This window comes from Rissa tridactyla, chromosome W (assembly GCF_028500815.1).
Source record: "Rissa tridactyla isolate bRisTri1 chromosome W, bRisTri1.patW.cur.20221130, whole genome shotgun sequence".
NCBI lineage: Eukaryota > Metazoa > Chordata > Aves > Charadriiformes > Laridae > Rissa > Rissa tridactyla.
The window spans coordinates 1,068,582-1,082,777 of record NC_071496.1 but is presented as its reverse complement, the minus strand read 5'-3'; the positions used below and the strand labels follow the sequence as shown (position 1 = coordinate 1,082,777).

The window sequence follows — 14,196 nt, the reverse complement described above, 5'->3', positions numbered from 1 at the left end:
AAATCAGAAAAATATCACTACTGGTACTATTTGTAACTTGTTGAGCGCTTTCAGTTTGGTCTTAGAAGTGCTGACAAGTCCCAGGTGATGCTTCTGCCTCTCAACAGCCTCAGAAAAACCCGCAGGGTTCCCCGCTGTCTGATGCGGTTCTGTCTGCTGTAATGCTGTTTTCTTTCTCGCAAACATGGAGAAGGCAAGCTAGTCTTTGGGCGACTTAGGGCGTGCAGCAGTAGTATATAATGACTTGAAACATTTGTGAGAGAAGTGAGAAATTCTGTTATATACTTACATTTACTTAATATTGATTGTTTATGATGAACCTTGGCATTTCACTTCTTTCCCCTTATCTTTGTAGGGAAGAGGTGGTGTAGATTCAGACAGAAGGACGAGAAATTCAAGTTGATTTTGAGTTTCCTTTGTCTAAATACAATTCATATAGTCACTAACAAATGGTTCAAATTGTTGTTTCTGCCAATGTAAATGATTTTTAAGCCTTTGGAAGATTGAAATATTTTTCATGTAGTTTTAATCTGCCTTTTATATTTTAGGGAGATGTGCCTGTGGGACGTGAATGATGGGAGATGCATAGAGTTTACTAAACTAGCCTGCACACATACTGGTATACAGGTTAGTACTTTGTGTATGCTTCAGAGCTCCTGTTCGTATTGCAGATAACTACAGATCGGTTATCAAAGCAAGGCTGATTTGTTTCTTTTTAAGTTTAATAATGACACTATACGCATACTGAAATATCTCGTAGTTAATGCGGTGTCATCAAATGCCCTAGAGCTGGAAATATGTGCTGTGCTTCGGCATTGGGAAAAAAAAAAATAATGAGGCTGGAAAGAAAGGAGGAAAGGAGAACGTTTTTGGAGGAGTCCTGCCGGGGAGGTGGGAGCGTGAGGATGATCTTGGCAGGGAAGGCTGAGGCAGGCTCTGTCAGCTGTAGGAGCTGGGTGTGCAGGGTAAGGGTTGCCTCGGGAAGGTAACAGGACAGGGGGGACCTCTGCAAAAAGCTCTCCTCAGCAGTGCAGAGTAGAGATTTTTAAACGCAAGGCGTAGGGCTATACTTATGAAATTACGGTTTTGTTGAAAAATGAAGTAATTAATGTCTCACACAGAGTATAACCTTCTTTATTTTGTTAATATCCGTTTAGTTCTATCAGTTTACAGTTGGGACTCAGCGTGAAGGGAGATTATTATGCCATGGACACTATCCAGAAATTCTTGTTGTGGATGCTACCAGCCTTGAAGTTCTTTATTCTTTATTATCAAAGATATCTCCTGACTGGATCAGCTCCATGACTATCATTCGATCCAATAGAACACAAGGTAATTCTCGTTGTTGTTGTTGTTATGGCTTTGCCTCCCTGTAAGAGAAACAGTATTTTCAACTTTTTCAAGAACCTGGGGAGGAACTAGAATGTTGCTTCTTGTGATCTTGGGCAACACCCAGCAAGCACTAACCCTTCTGAAAAGCAAAGCATATATAGTTGTTTCTAGTACCTGGAAAAAGAGGCAAGGTTAATATCTATGCAGTATTGTCTCTGTTGCTGTTCTATTAAATGGGAGTTCTGGCTCTGACTAAAATGTAGCTGCTGTCTCCTGAACAGAACATAAAATCTAGCCAAATGGCTCTGTGTGTGCGCTTGGCAGGATCCAGGCTCACCTAGTAAAAGAATTTGGTTCTGTCATCTTCAGTGTGTCCACGTGCTGAAACCTGAAGCACAAGGAACCTTCCTACAGGACGAGTGATTGTGGTTTTATTTTGAATAAAAGCACATTCCGCTAGGGTGATAACTTATTTTCTCTTTGAGAATTGAGAAAGAGTTCTGGAGAGCACTCTGAGAGCAAGAGCCTGGAATCTGGCACAAGATGGGAGGAAGGGGTGCAGGCAGTGTAAATGCTAAGGCTGTCATCTGCATTACCAACGGGATGCGTAGTATACACCGTGATCGCTTGGCAAGCTGTATGTTGTAGTTTTTGACAAGATACATACGTACCATGAGTATTTCTTGTGATTAGTAGCTTTACAAAAAGGGCTGTCATAACATTTTCAAAGCTATTATTGTAGGAAATGTGTTTAAGGAATGTGCTGATAGAAGTACACAATAGGGTTAAAAAACCCGAAGAGTGTAGAGGGAGGAACTTCTAAAGGTGATGACAGTTTAGGGGGAGATGTGTGAGTGGGCTCCTGTTTGGAGGTGGATTAGTTGGCATGGTTTGAGGTGATACCTGTCCACAGATCGGCGTTGCTCTGCTAGTTTGTGTTAATTTGTGAGGCTTCAAATTCTGGCAGCTGAGGAGGAGAGGTGTCTCATTCAGGTTTTCCTCTTGTGGAGACTGTAATTCCTAAGAGGTTTGGGGAATGCTAAGGAAGAAGATCCTGACAAAAGAAGAGACTTTTGTCTTGAGTTAAGGCTGACAGCAGTTGTAAACTGAGTGCCCCCACAGTCCTGGAGTGGGAAAGCTCAATTGCTATCCCCACAACATCTTAAGTTGCTGGAACAATTGTAAGTGAACTCTGGTACTGTTTCTTGATATTGCGTTTAATTTTATTTCTTTCTTTCATAATTGTTTTTATGTTGTAATCTAGAAGGATTTTGGTCCCCTTGGATTTTGATCTTACACCAGACTTCTCTGGTAGAAACAGGAATGTCTAGAAAGTTCGACTAGCACTTGATATACTTTGGTTTTTGTGAAGGTAATGACTCTAATGGAGTAGTTTTGCAGAGGTGGCCTTTGGGAAACTGCAGCCAAGAGATGCTTGGGCAGGTGCACGGCTAGAGCGTGCTTCCCATGAAACCTCCATGTCCTTATAGGCTGCAGCAGGCACACAGCTCGGCATGGGCGAGAAATCCCCTTGCCTTTAGGGAGTGCGATGGGACAGCCCGCAGTGCCCGATACCAATACTAGAAACAACCGTGGCTTCCCTTCCCCCCATTTAATTTGAGCCGTAGTATTAATTAAGAGAGAGGAGAATGAGACTGAACACAAACCCATGGAATCTGTGTATGTGCGTATGTGCTTCTGGAATTCCACTTTGCAAGTAAGCATTCGATTTTGAAGCAAACACTTCAGGAGTGTTTTGATAAACTTTAATGTTGAGGTACTCTAAATACATTTTTGTACTCGGATATGTACAAGTGTGCAACAAAATGAAGATGTCCTTGTACTTATCAGCCTAATGTTTGTTTTTCCCCAGAGGATACTGTTGTAGCAGTTTCGGTGACTGGCATCCTGAAAGTATGGATAATAACCTCTGAAGTTAGTCGCATGCAGGTAAACAAAGGCTTCTGAATTAATGATATTTCCTGTTGTGATGAAGGGAGAACTTTTATTAATGCTGTTTCCTGTTCTCTCAGCTACCTAATGATATTACCTTTTTTTTTCCCTCTTTGCCATTTGAAAATCAGCTTCCTTGATTTTTCTTCACTGATTCTTCAAGTTACCAGCAGAACTCCTTATCTTTCTCATGTTTGACTCGGAGAACTTATTTCAAAATTAAGAGTAGGATAATCTCCCAATATCTACAAGTCTATTTTTTTTATTTGTACCACATAATGACTAATGCTAATAAATATTCTTGATAATATACAAACATTTTTCTTTTAATTTTTCCCTCTTTAATAGTCCTTTTCTTTAGTTAGGTCGTCTTGTACTACATTTCACAGGAGTTCTGAGTTCCAAAGGGAATTTAGTAACAAAGACTGCTACAGTAATGTTTAACCTTCCAAACTGATGTGGATGCTGCACTGCATCCGTAACTTTATTCAGTGCAGGCAAAACTTTTATATGCAAGAGCTTGCAGTACAAGTACTCATTAGTTGAAAGAGATGATGCTAACAATTATGTGTTTACTCTGTATAGTACAGGTTGAAGAAATAATTCAGAGTTAAAGCTTGCCCTGTACTGCGTAGGAATTGTGTGTCTTTTAATACAATGGTGGAATTACAGAAATTACTTTATCACAATACTTCATTTTTTTTTTTTTAAGATTAAGTTCTCCAGCTGCATTTCTTATGCTCCTAAAGATATCTGTATGTAGTTTTTTAACATTTTTCATTATAGTTTTATTATATCATACTGTATTACTAATATTATTAAATTTAGTATTAAATGTTTAGTATTACATTTAATAATAAATGTAGTATTTTATTTGAGAAAGATAAGAAGTGTGATGTGGGGATGCCTGAAGGGTTTGCTGAGCAGGGAATAGTTTTAGGAATATTCATCACTAGGGATTATCTACAGCTCTCTGTTATTTGGCAGTTCCTGCCTTCCTGTGTACTAATGAATAAAAGCCTTAAAGGAGGTTTGCTACACGTCTCATAGACTTCTGGCAAATTACCTATTCACAGAAACATCTTGTAAAAGATATACCTTACTATAGATGTTTAGCAACTGTGGAAAAACTACCTTATGATATATAAATGAACTATTTTTATGAACTTGTTTATTTCCACAATATTTATAATGCAAAGGCAACACAGTTTGCAGTAGCTTGGAAGACCAATATAATGGATTCCTAGCTTTTGACCCTATTAGTGGACAGAGGTGGTATTCACTTTTTTTTATTTCATAGTTTCCAATTTGATGAGAGCATGTTTGCTCTGAAAGCATTTTCTGGAAAGCCCTTGTCATGCAGGGAGTGGTGTTTTAGCTAACATCACGTTTAACAGTTATGCTTAAGGCACTGGGAGCAGTGAGGAGTATTGGCTGTTACGAAAGTAAGGAACACAAAGACATAACTAAACGGGAGCTTATCACAGTCTAGTCTGTTTGGGATATGGGAAACCTTGAGAGAATGAAATGTGAGCTGAATCTGCTTAGTTTCACTGACTGTCTGGATGCACTAATTCATTGACAGTGATGGTACTAAATAGACACCGCTAATCTGTGCAGCTGGGGAATTTGTTAGACTTAAGTGACAAAAGAGGATAGCACGTGCTCTTGCAGATCTTCTTATGAGAAATAATAGAATGAGAACCGCTACAAGTGTTTGGCTTTTCCTTTAAAGTTGGCCATCTGGCATCTTATGAAATAGCATAGTCACGTTTCCATCACGTGGTCTCTGTCATGTCCCTAAGTTCAATTTGAACAAGAAGAAAAATCAGCTGGGTATCTTCTGATTTCCATCTGTATGTGATTCTGTGTAGGGACTCTCAGTTTCAGATGCTGGTTGCTGTCGCACTGTCTGAGCACTCGATGGTTTCTGTGTAGGACAGAATGCTAACTGCCCATCTTGAAGATGAGGAAATAATATTTCAGTAAAATACTGTTTTGCACAGAGATCTGTAACAGAGAAAGGAGTTGTGATCTAGGACATCTGAGCCCCCGCTTCTGCCTTAATTGTGTGGCTATCCTGATTTTTCTCTGCCCTGTCTCGATAAATAAGGTGTGTTTTTATGAAAGTGAAGAGCCCTGTGAAATCAGTTCAAGTGAGTGGCATTGCAGCCACATCTTTCTGTGAGTCTCATGTTTATACCCACAGCAGGGTATCTGCAGCCTTCTCCAGGTTTTTATAACTGTAAGCCAAACTTCTCAGATGATGAATGGCATGGCTGTCCCTCCTTTCTCGAAGGTATCCCAAGTCAGAGTGAAGATGGATGGTCAGTCAAAGCGAGGATTAGCTTGGGAGCTGTGTGTTCTGGATCTGGACAGGGTAGCAGTGACCACCCTCAGTACAACCAGAAGAGAAGGTTTTGCTTCGAGGTGGGGCCCACATTAATCAAAGTACAGCACTGATGTGATAGACCAGTCTGAGATTCAGACTCAGCAGAGGGTGTTTGGCCGAATGGTCAAGATCCCGTGCTATTTGACAGTACTAAGTTGAATCTCAGAAGAACATGGTCAGCACTGACTGAACGATAACCCTCTGGCCAAGGGCAGTCTCCAGCCGAAACCTTTGAGACGTGATCATGCCAGTGGACACGAGGAAGGGAACGGGCTCGTGTGTTCAGCAGTTCAGCTCCGCTGGTGTGCTGGTCAGTACTTGTGCCTGATTATGGCTATATCCATATGCTGTCTAAAGAAAAGTGATAACCTCCTCTTGGGGTTAGTTTTGTCTGTCTCTACAGCCAATTTCTTACCTATCACTTCTTCAGTTCTGCTTTTCTGCACATTTGCTACTCTTGTACTTGTGACAGTCTGCAGGCTTGGCTCTTTACCACAGGAAAGTTGGTATTCAAGATACAATATACGCATAGGAATATCAAAATAAAACAGAAGTGGGTATTTCAGTTAAAATTTACAGAAATACTGACAACCTCATGACTTGAGCAAATTTAAAACCATCAAGAAATACCTTCTGTAATAACATCTTCAAAAAAGGTAATGTGGCTCTATTTAATTTCAGATTTATAGTTTTAAATAAAATGCAGTTAACGTTGGCTTTGTTTGGTTTTTTTCAGGATACAACACCGGTATTTGAAGAGGAGTCAAAACCTATTTATTGCCAGAACTGTCAAAGCATTTCTTTCTGTGCATTTACCCAGCGGTCGCTGTTGGTAGTGTGTTCCAAGTACTGGAGGGTAAGGCAAGCTAGCTGAACAACACCTGCTTGTCTTTTACTCTAGAAGCTGATTTTTATTAAATTGCCAGTAAGACATTTAAATCAAGATGCTCTAAGTCCTTTTCATGTGGCTATATTGAAACTGAAATTAGCTGCTGTCTGGGCATCTTAATCTGTAATTGGTTAATGACAACGGACTTTTCTGTTTCTTTTCAGGTGTTCGATGCTGGAGATTATTCCCTCTTATGTTCAGTCCCTAGTGAAAACGATCAGACCTGGACTGGGGGCGACTTTGTATCGGCTGATAAAGTGATTGTATGGACAGAAGATGGACAAAGTTTCATATATAAATTACCAGCCAGGTAGTCAACAGTGAAAGTTTTGAGATAAAAACACAAGCAACTTTTAAGAAATCTTGAGTATCTTTGGCTTTTATTTTGTTACAAAATCATATGGATGTTGCAGAAACTAGTATTTCATGAGCATATTTTAAAGCGTGTATCACCTAAATGTATCACGTGGGAGCAATGCTCAGTAATTCAGGTTGCCACAACCAAGATTGCTTCACTATTTTCTGATATTACACTAACTCTTTTTCACTTCCTAATGGAGCTGTGTGATGGGAAGAGGTGTGTTTTGCTGTTGAACAAATGTCATGAATTAAAATAAAATAAAATTTCAATATTTCCTTAACCAGGTCTCTATAAGGAAGAAATATGATTTTGCTCTATGGAGCAGAACGTAAACGATGACTGTATTATTGTAACAGAGTATTCTCTCAATCTGTTAAGGGAAGACATGAACAGCTGAGTTTGTGCATGTAAATGTGAAAATTAATTTAAAATTAAGTATCAAAGAGGTTAAATAAATGTAGAGTGACAAAAGTAAAATAAAAACTTTTTTCTCATTTCTTCTGACGTGTTCATGAGCTGCACACATCTCTCTGTTCTGGGTAGAGATAGTTTTATCTTGAACATCCTTGAATATTCTCGCGTAAATCGGGCGGGGACTCCTTTCTTAGCCCCTGATGTGAGCAGAGCGTAAGGGTGGGAGCAGAGTTCTCTGGTGATCTGTTGGAGGAATCCTTGGGTTTGTTGTGTTTGGCCCTGAGTCTGAGGCCAGATGTGTTGAAGTCCAAAGCACCCTGAAACCAGGCTCCCTTCATTCTTTTTTCCTTCAGTTCCAAGTGTGTAGGGGAACTGAGCTGGACACACTTTGGAGCAGCTGTTAATTGACGAAGCATACCCTGTACATTAAAATTAGAGTAATGATCTGCTATATGCTGTGTAACAATTGAAAAATGTAATGTTCAAAGGCTTGGGGGTTGTTTTTGCATAGTATTATTTAGTTAGCTAGTGATGTAGCAATCACTCTCTACTAATATAACGATTTTTGTCTTTCCTTTCTATTTGTTCTTAAACGCAGCTGTCTACCAGCTAGTGATTCATTTCGCAGAGATGTGGGGAAAGCAGTAGAAAATTTAATTCCACCTTTACTGTACAGTGCGTTGGACAGAGCAGATAAACAGGTAAAATCTTTGGTGTTTCTTTTATGGACTGCATTTCTTTTTTTAGAGAGTTGAAACATGCGTACATCATGACCAGTTTTTCCTCTTTCAAGTAGACCTTTAGGATTTCTTCTTTTCCTGAAGACAGTAGACAGAGGCAAATTGCCTGCAGTTTGGTTTGGTTCTTGTTGGTTTTCAAATAAATGCAGAGGTTAGTCTCTGGTCAAGTGAATCTTCAGTTCTATATACCAACGGTTTATCATTCATCAGGGCCTGGAGAATTAGAAGTTAAGTTGTGATGTGCATGATGATTAGGCAATAACTGAGTAACAGCTCTTAGTGTCTGAAAGCTTAAATCCTTGCACAGTAAAGAAAATCCAATTTTGTAGGCCAAAGTCCTCTTTGAGCTATATTTCACTTCATATTGCACTGTGAACTGCATCTGCTATAAATAAATGTATCTAAGCCTGCTGTACGATATATCTAGTACTTACACCTATGCTACTAGGTATAAGTAACTGTCTGATCTACAAATGCTCTTATTACAAGACTACTGTAGGAATGCTTTTTTTATCTTAACCATTTGAATTGTTGCCAGATTTGGACACTGAAGCATTTACATATTTGATTATTATTTTCTTTATGTTGTCAACCAATATCAAAACTTCTTTGCTTCTGTTGCGGACCATGTTCCTTACTGAGTTAACGTATCTTCAGCTCACCATTGTAGTTAGGATATTGACAATTTTAGAATGCGCGTACACACATATAAAATATTCTAAATATATTTGGATTGGTTCTAATTATATAACTTTTTTTCCTCTCCCCTAAGCCTGTGACTTGTTTTGTAACTAAACCACAACTTCTTCTCATTCATATTGTTATATTTCTTCTTTCTCCTGCAAGAAAGATAAAGCATAAAGTAGCTAGTTTTTGTCCTGCTTTTAAAAGGCACAGTGGATTATGTGTGGAAAGGAAATTTTGAGGTTACTACGTGGTTTGCATGCGTTCTGAAGTTGTTAATTTATCTTTTTAACAGCTACTAATATGTCCGCCAGTTACTCGCTTCTTCTATGGACATAGGGAGTTTTCCTATAAGCTGTTAATCCAAGGAGACTCTTCAGGGAGACTGTGTATTTGGAGTGTGCCTGATACTCTTGAACAACAGGATAGCGCAAAAGGTATACCTAACTAACAGTCTTGTTGCCAAGTCTTTTAATGGGCATCTCATAACAAAAAAAGAGTGGTTTGGGGCTGGGTATAAAGCACTGCTGCTTTTCCTACAAATCCATGAAGCTGGGTTGGCTTTTTTTGTTAGCTTCCTGTAAGAGTTATAGTAACTTAATTTTTTTCATATATGATCAAAATCTTAATTTACTATTAATATTTTTCAGGTATTAAGATTTAACTGTTTGGGGATTTTTTGTTGTTTTTCTTGTTTGTTTTTTTCAAATATTAGCTATGGTCATTGCCCTCAGCCTGTGTAACTTGTAGTTTAAATCATGTACTCTTCCAGTTCTCACATATGTTTTCCATGGTCAGTAAATTAGTCTCCAGTATGTACCTTTTACTTTGTTCAAAGTGTTGTACCATGGCATATTTAAATTTTGAGATCTTCTCAGAAAAGCATTCCTAATTTCTGTTCTTAATTTTTTTTTAATTTTTTTTATTTAAATCCTCCTCCTGCCTCACCCCTTCCTTTTTTCTTTTTGAACAGGACTACAAACAACAACTTCAATATCCCTCCAGGAAGCTTTTGATAAACTTACTCCTCGCCCTGCTGGGATTATAGACCAGCTAAGCCTAATCCCAAACATCAATGAACCACTTAAAGTTACGGCCAGTGTGTATATCCCAGCACACGGGCGGCTGGTTTGTGGGCGTGAGGATGGAAGCATCGTTATTGTGCCAGCAACACAAACGGCTATAGTTCAGCTGCTGCAGGGAGAGCACATGCTCAGGAGAGGTATGCAAATAAGCTTTGGAAAAGCACGGCTGGATTACAGCGTGCGCCTGTTGTGTCCGAGATATGCTTGAGGAAGAAATAGTTTCGCAAAGTGAGCATTAAATCATTTTACACGTATATATCGTGTAACAGAGAACTCCTCTCTGTATTCTGTAGTTAGTTGAGTGTTATACCTTGGCCTGCTGTTGTATATTTTGGTTCTAGATAATGTTATTTTAATGCTTTTGTGATCATAGTTTCAGAACAAATATTTGGGATTTGATTCTTACAAATGCTGATAAATGAGACACATATAAATATTTTTCTGTAAATATACCTATGAGCTTGTCAGTTACATACAAGGCTGTTGGTTGCACTGTTTCCTTTATATAACTGATTTACTTTATAAAAAAATTATTTTTTTTCTTAACATGAAGTTGGATTGCCTCAAAATTGCTACATTATTCCACAAATAAGCATTGATGATTTGTATCCTCATAAAAATACAGAAGTGCCTGTGTGTATTCTACGTAAGGCTTGCTGTGCTTGCTAGAAAGCATAATCACAAAGAGGAAGAAGTTCACCTATGTCATGCAGATATTGCACAGAATACTTGATTCTGGTATTGAATTTATTTGGCCCATTTTGTCAAATTTGCTGTCTAAAAAGACAGTTTTTCTAAGCATCTATTGCAATAGTTAAAAGGTTAGAATGAGAATGATTTAACCAGTGTATTTGATCTCAGTGAACAGAAGGCTCACCGTTCTTGCTGTGTGTTTCACAAAAATTATTTTCCTATTTAAATTTTATGTCATTAACCTATTCTGCGCAAGCACCAAACGCATAACACCGCAGACTGGAATGCCATTGTTGTGGCCAGTGCGGAGTGAGATTATGTGGTTTTCCTGGTGCTGGTCCTTTTGGTTATAACCTTGGATAAATTAATGTTTGATGGGGAAGGGAATTTATTTTTTCACATCTTTGTGGCCTTTTTAACTTTTTTTCTGGATTTTTTTTTTTTTTTTGCGGGAGCAAGCTGTTTTAAGACAGCTAAATTACTTTAAAGTGAGCTTGTACAGCAAGACAAAAGGAAGTATTCAGTCCATGTCCAGTAAAAAAAAATCATGAACATTTAAAAAAAGAGAGGACTAATTCTATAAGAACTTCTGTCAAAAATTACAGTATGTCTGTATTTACTTATTTTTTTTTTTTTAATCAAGAACAGTGTTTTGGATTGTTAACTGTTCTATTGAATTGTGTTTCTCTCCCTCTTTTCCCCTTCCCTTTCTTCTCTTATCCGATTTCTCAGGTTGGCCACCTCACCGGACTCTCCGAGGCCATCGAAACAAAATTACATGTTTACTGTATCCTCATCAGGTTTCTTCTCGTTATGATCAAAGGTATTTGATCTCAGGTGGTGTGGATTTCTCAGTCATCATATGGGATATATTTTCTGGAGAGATGAAACATATCTTCTGTGTACATGGTGGAGAAATTACACAGCTTCTAGTTCCACCAGAAAACTGTAGTGTAAGTTTTACATAATACGTCTGATAACCTGTCTCGCATTTTTCATAAATGGTACGGCTCCTCAGATCCTTCGGAATGTGAATGTAGCGTGAAATACTGAAGATTTATTACTGACTCAACGTATAATTTTTGCAGACACTTAAAGAGTTTAATTTTCCTATTAATCTTGGGTTTGTTAGCATCATGTTTTAGCTACGTAAAGGATTAAAAGTAGTGGAAAACCTGGATATGAAAACCTAGCTAGCTAAGGATAATGCTTGATGTTTTCTGGTATAGAGCACTGACAGTGGGAGAGGATTTCCATGGCGTGGAAGCAGTCTTTCCCCTGAAGGCGTTTGCAAATGTGATAGGCAAGCGTTCCCCAGCAGGTAGCCCCTAGGTTTTAAAGGCAATTTCGTATTTTGCAACTTGGATGAGTAGGTAGAATTTAATGAACAAAATGATGTTGATTTACTTGAAAACCGTGGTTTCTCTTTTTGGCTCAACAAAACAGGTTCTAATACCTGTTTGCTCTTTGTGATGTGCGAGAGATTGGATGCAAGAGAATTTCTGCGAGTGAGATTCTGTTTCTAGTGAGCTCAGTGAGTTTAGCCATAGACTTATGTGCCTGGTTTTTGGTTATAAAATAGTTGTTGATCACTGTGCTTGGTCCACTGAAGAGGAGATGCAAACTGTCCGCATTACGATTAAGATTTATTTTCTTTTTTTTTCTTTTATTAGGCAAGAGTCCAGCACTGCATTTGCTCTGTTGCCAGTGATCACTCAGTAGGTCTTCTGAGCCTGCGGGAGAAAAAATGCATCATGCTGGCATCCCGTCACCTTTTCCCTATCCAAGTCATAAAATGGAGGCCTTCCGATGACTATCTGGTGGTAGGATGTTCAGATGGCTCTGTGTACGTCTGGCAAATGGATACCGGTAAGGTTAAGTTCAAAGATGTTGATTAAACAATTTTTTTTAATATATATATGTATGTTTGGCTATAGTTCTGTGTCAGTTGCATCTGAGAGAAAAGGTAACATTTTTTTGCACATTGATATTTAGCACTCCACATATTCCCAAAATTTGTAGATTACGTAAGCTTTTGTTAAATACATAGTTTGGCATTTGGAATAACCCATTTAGTTTTGGAGAAGTATGGCTTGCTGTGGCTGTGTTCTCCCAGTTACCTTTAGAGACACCAGTTACAATGTTGGCTGCACAGGTCGTGTCTTTTCAGTTGATCCCTGTCCGTGCTTCCTCAGCAATTTCCTTGAAAGCTTGGTGTAAAAGCACAGCACCCTGAATCCACAATAGTTTCCTCATCTGCAGAATGGAGAAAGCGTTTGTCTCGGTTTTTATATTGTTTGTTTTGCTGTTTGGTGTGGTTTTTTTAAAAAAAGGAACTAATGCATAGTTAGAATAAACTAAAAATGAGCCTGAACAGAAGGGGCAGCAAGGCATAAAATAAAAACAGCTTTGTTGTAGAAAATCTTGTGATATCTGAAAGGGAGAAAGTGAGGAAAAAATGCATCAAAATATATGCAGTATGTAATTACCTTTTGACTCCTTAACTCCCGTAAGAACAAAAAAACCCCACAAACCTGCAGTAATGCCTGAATATTATTTTCAGCTTATTGTGAAAATTGGAAGTGAATTGTTTTTTATTGAAGCTCTAGGAGGCAAAGAGGAACCTGAGATCCAGCATGGAAAACTTAATCCATGCAGGTGGTTGGGTGGGAGAGGGAATTCAAAATGATTGAAAGCAGCCTTCCACTAAAAACGTGGAGCAGCTGCAGTCATCGCTCTCTGGTCAGCACAGAATCATACTGTGGGGTTTTTTAATTTGTCTTGATTTTGTTAACGTGTTTTTTCCTTACGCACTTCAATTTCATGGATATTTAGGAAAATCCAGTCCCTTTAGGAATATTAGGTCTAAAAATAACTGTTAACACAAGGGGAACTTCTATGCATTGCGTCCTGTGGTGTGAATTATTTTCGCCCGTTGTTGTACTGATATTTTGGACATCCTGAACTGTTTCTGCTTAAATTCATGCTTTCCAAAACATTTGCAGGTGCGCTGGACAGGTGTGTGATGGGCATAACGGCAGTGGAAATCCTGAATGCGTGTGACGAGGCCGTCCCAGCGGCGGTGGACGCCCTCAGCCATCCTGCTGTCAACCTGAAGCAGGCCATGACTCGGCGCAGCCTGGCTGCTCTGAAGAACGTGGCGCACCAGAAACTACAGACTCTGGCCACTAACCTGCTCGCTTCCGAAGCCTCTGACAAGGTAAGTGGTGTTGCACTCTGGTTTTAATGCAGTACTTGAAACATTTATTTCCATAAATAATTTAATAAGATATGGGAAACCCTTATCATTCCAACTGAAAGGGTCTTGTCCAATGCTCTCTGAAATTTTAATGGAAAGACCTAATCTAGTTTTACCTGGCCTTGGGTCAGTCCTAGGAGTTTCCTTTCCTTGAACAAAAAGTTTCAGCCTTCTTCAACATCATTGTGCAGTTTCCAATGCAGGTGGTGTTATCTGGAGTTACATTTCACTTCGGTTTTCTCTATTTTGTGTTCTCAGTAGTAGTAGTTTTCTTACTGGAGTCTAATGCTTTTAAACTTCCTCTTCACTGTCTATAACTCTGTACTGCTTTCGCTGTCTTTTTCTCTAGGTTCAGTAAGAACTGAGGCTATGCACCAAATAAACTTATCTTTTT

At 38.8% G+C, this 14,196-nt stretch overlaps 1 protein-coding gene across 3 annotated transcripts in view; it reads left to right on the top strand.

The window, feature by feature from the left end:
- LOC128901927 (WD repeat-containing protein 7) overlaps positions 1-14,196 on the top strand; it is a 124,446-nt gene that overhangs the window by 16,566 nt on the left and 93,684 nt on the right. For all 3 annotated transcript variants that reach the window (XM_054184071.1, XM_054184069.1, XM_054184072.1), the window contains exons 4-14: positions 549-627; positions 1,158-1,332; positions 3,206-3,282; positions 6,414-6,533; positions 6,731-6,876; positions 7,940-8,042; positions 9,061-9,202; positions 9,739-9,987; positions 11,276-11,496; positions 12,217-12,412; positions 13,549-13,763. In XM_054184071.1, the coding sequence (XP_054040046.1) occupies positions 549-627; positions 1,158-1,332; positions 3,206-3,282; positions 6,414-6,533; positions 6,731-6,876; positions 7,940-8,042; positions 9,061-9,202; positions 9,739-9,987; positions 11,276-11,496; positions 12,217-12,412; positions 13,549-13,763 (1,723 nt within the window). The remainder of the gene's footprint in view (positions 1-548; positions 628-1,157; positions 1,333-3,205; positions 3,283-6,413; positions 6,534-6,730; positions 6,877-7,939; positions 8,043-9,060; positions 9,203-9,738; positions 9,988-11,275; positions 11,497-12,216; positions 12,413-13,548; positions 13,764-14,196) is intronic.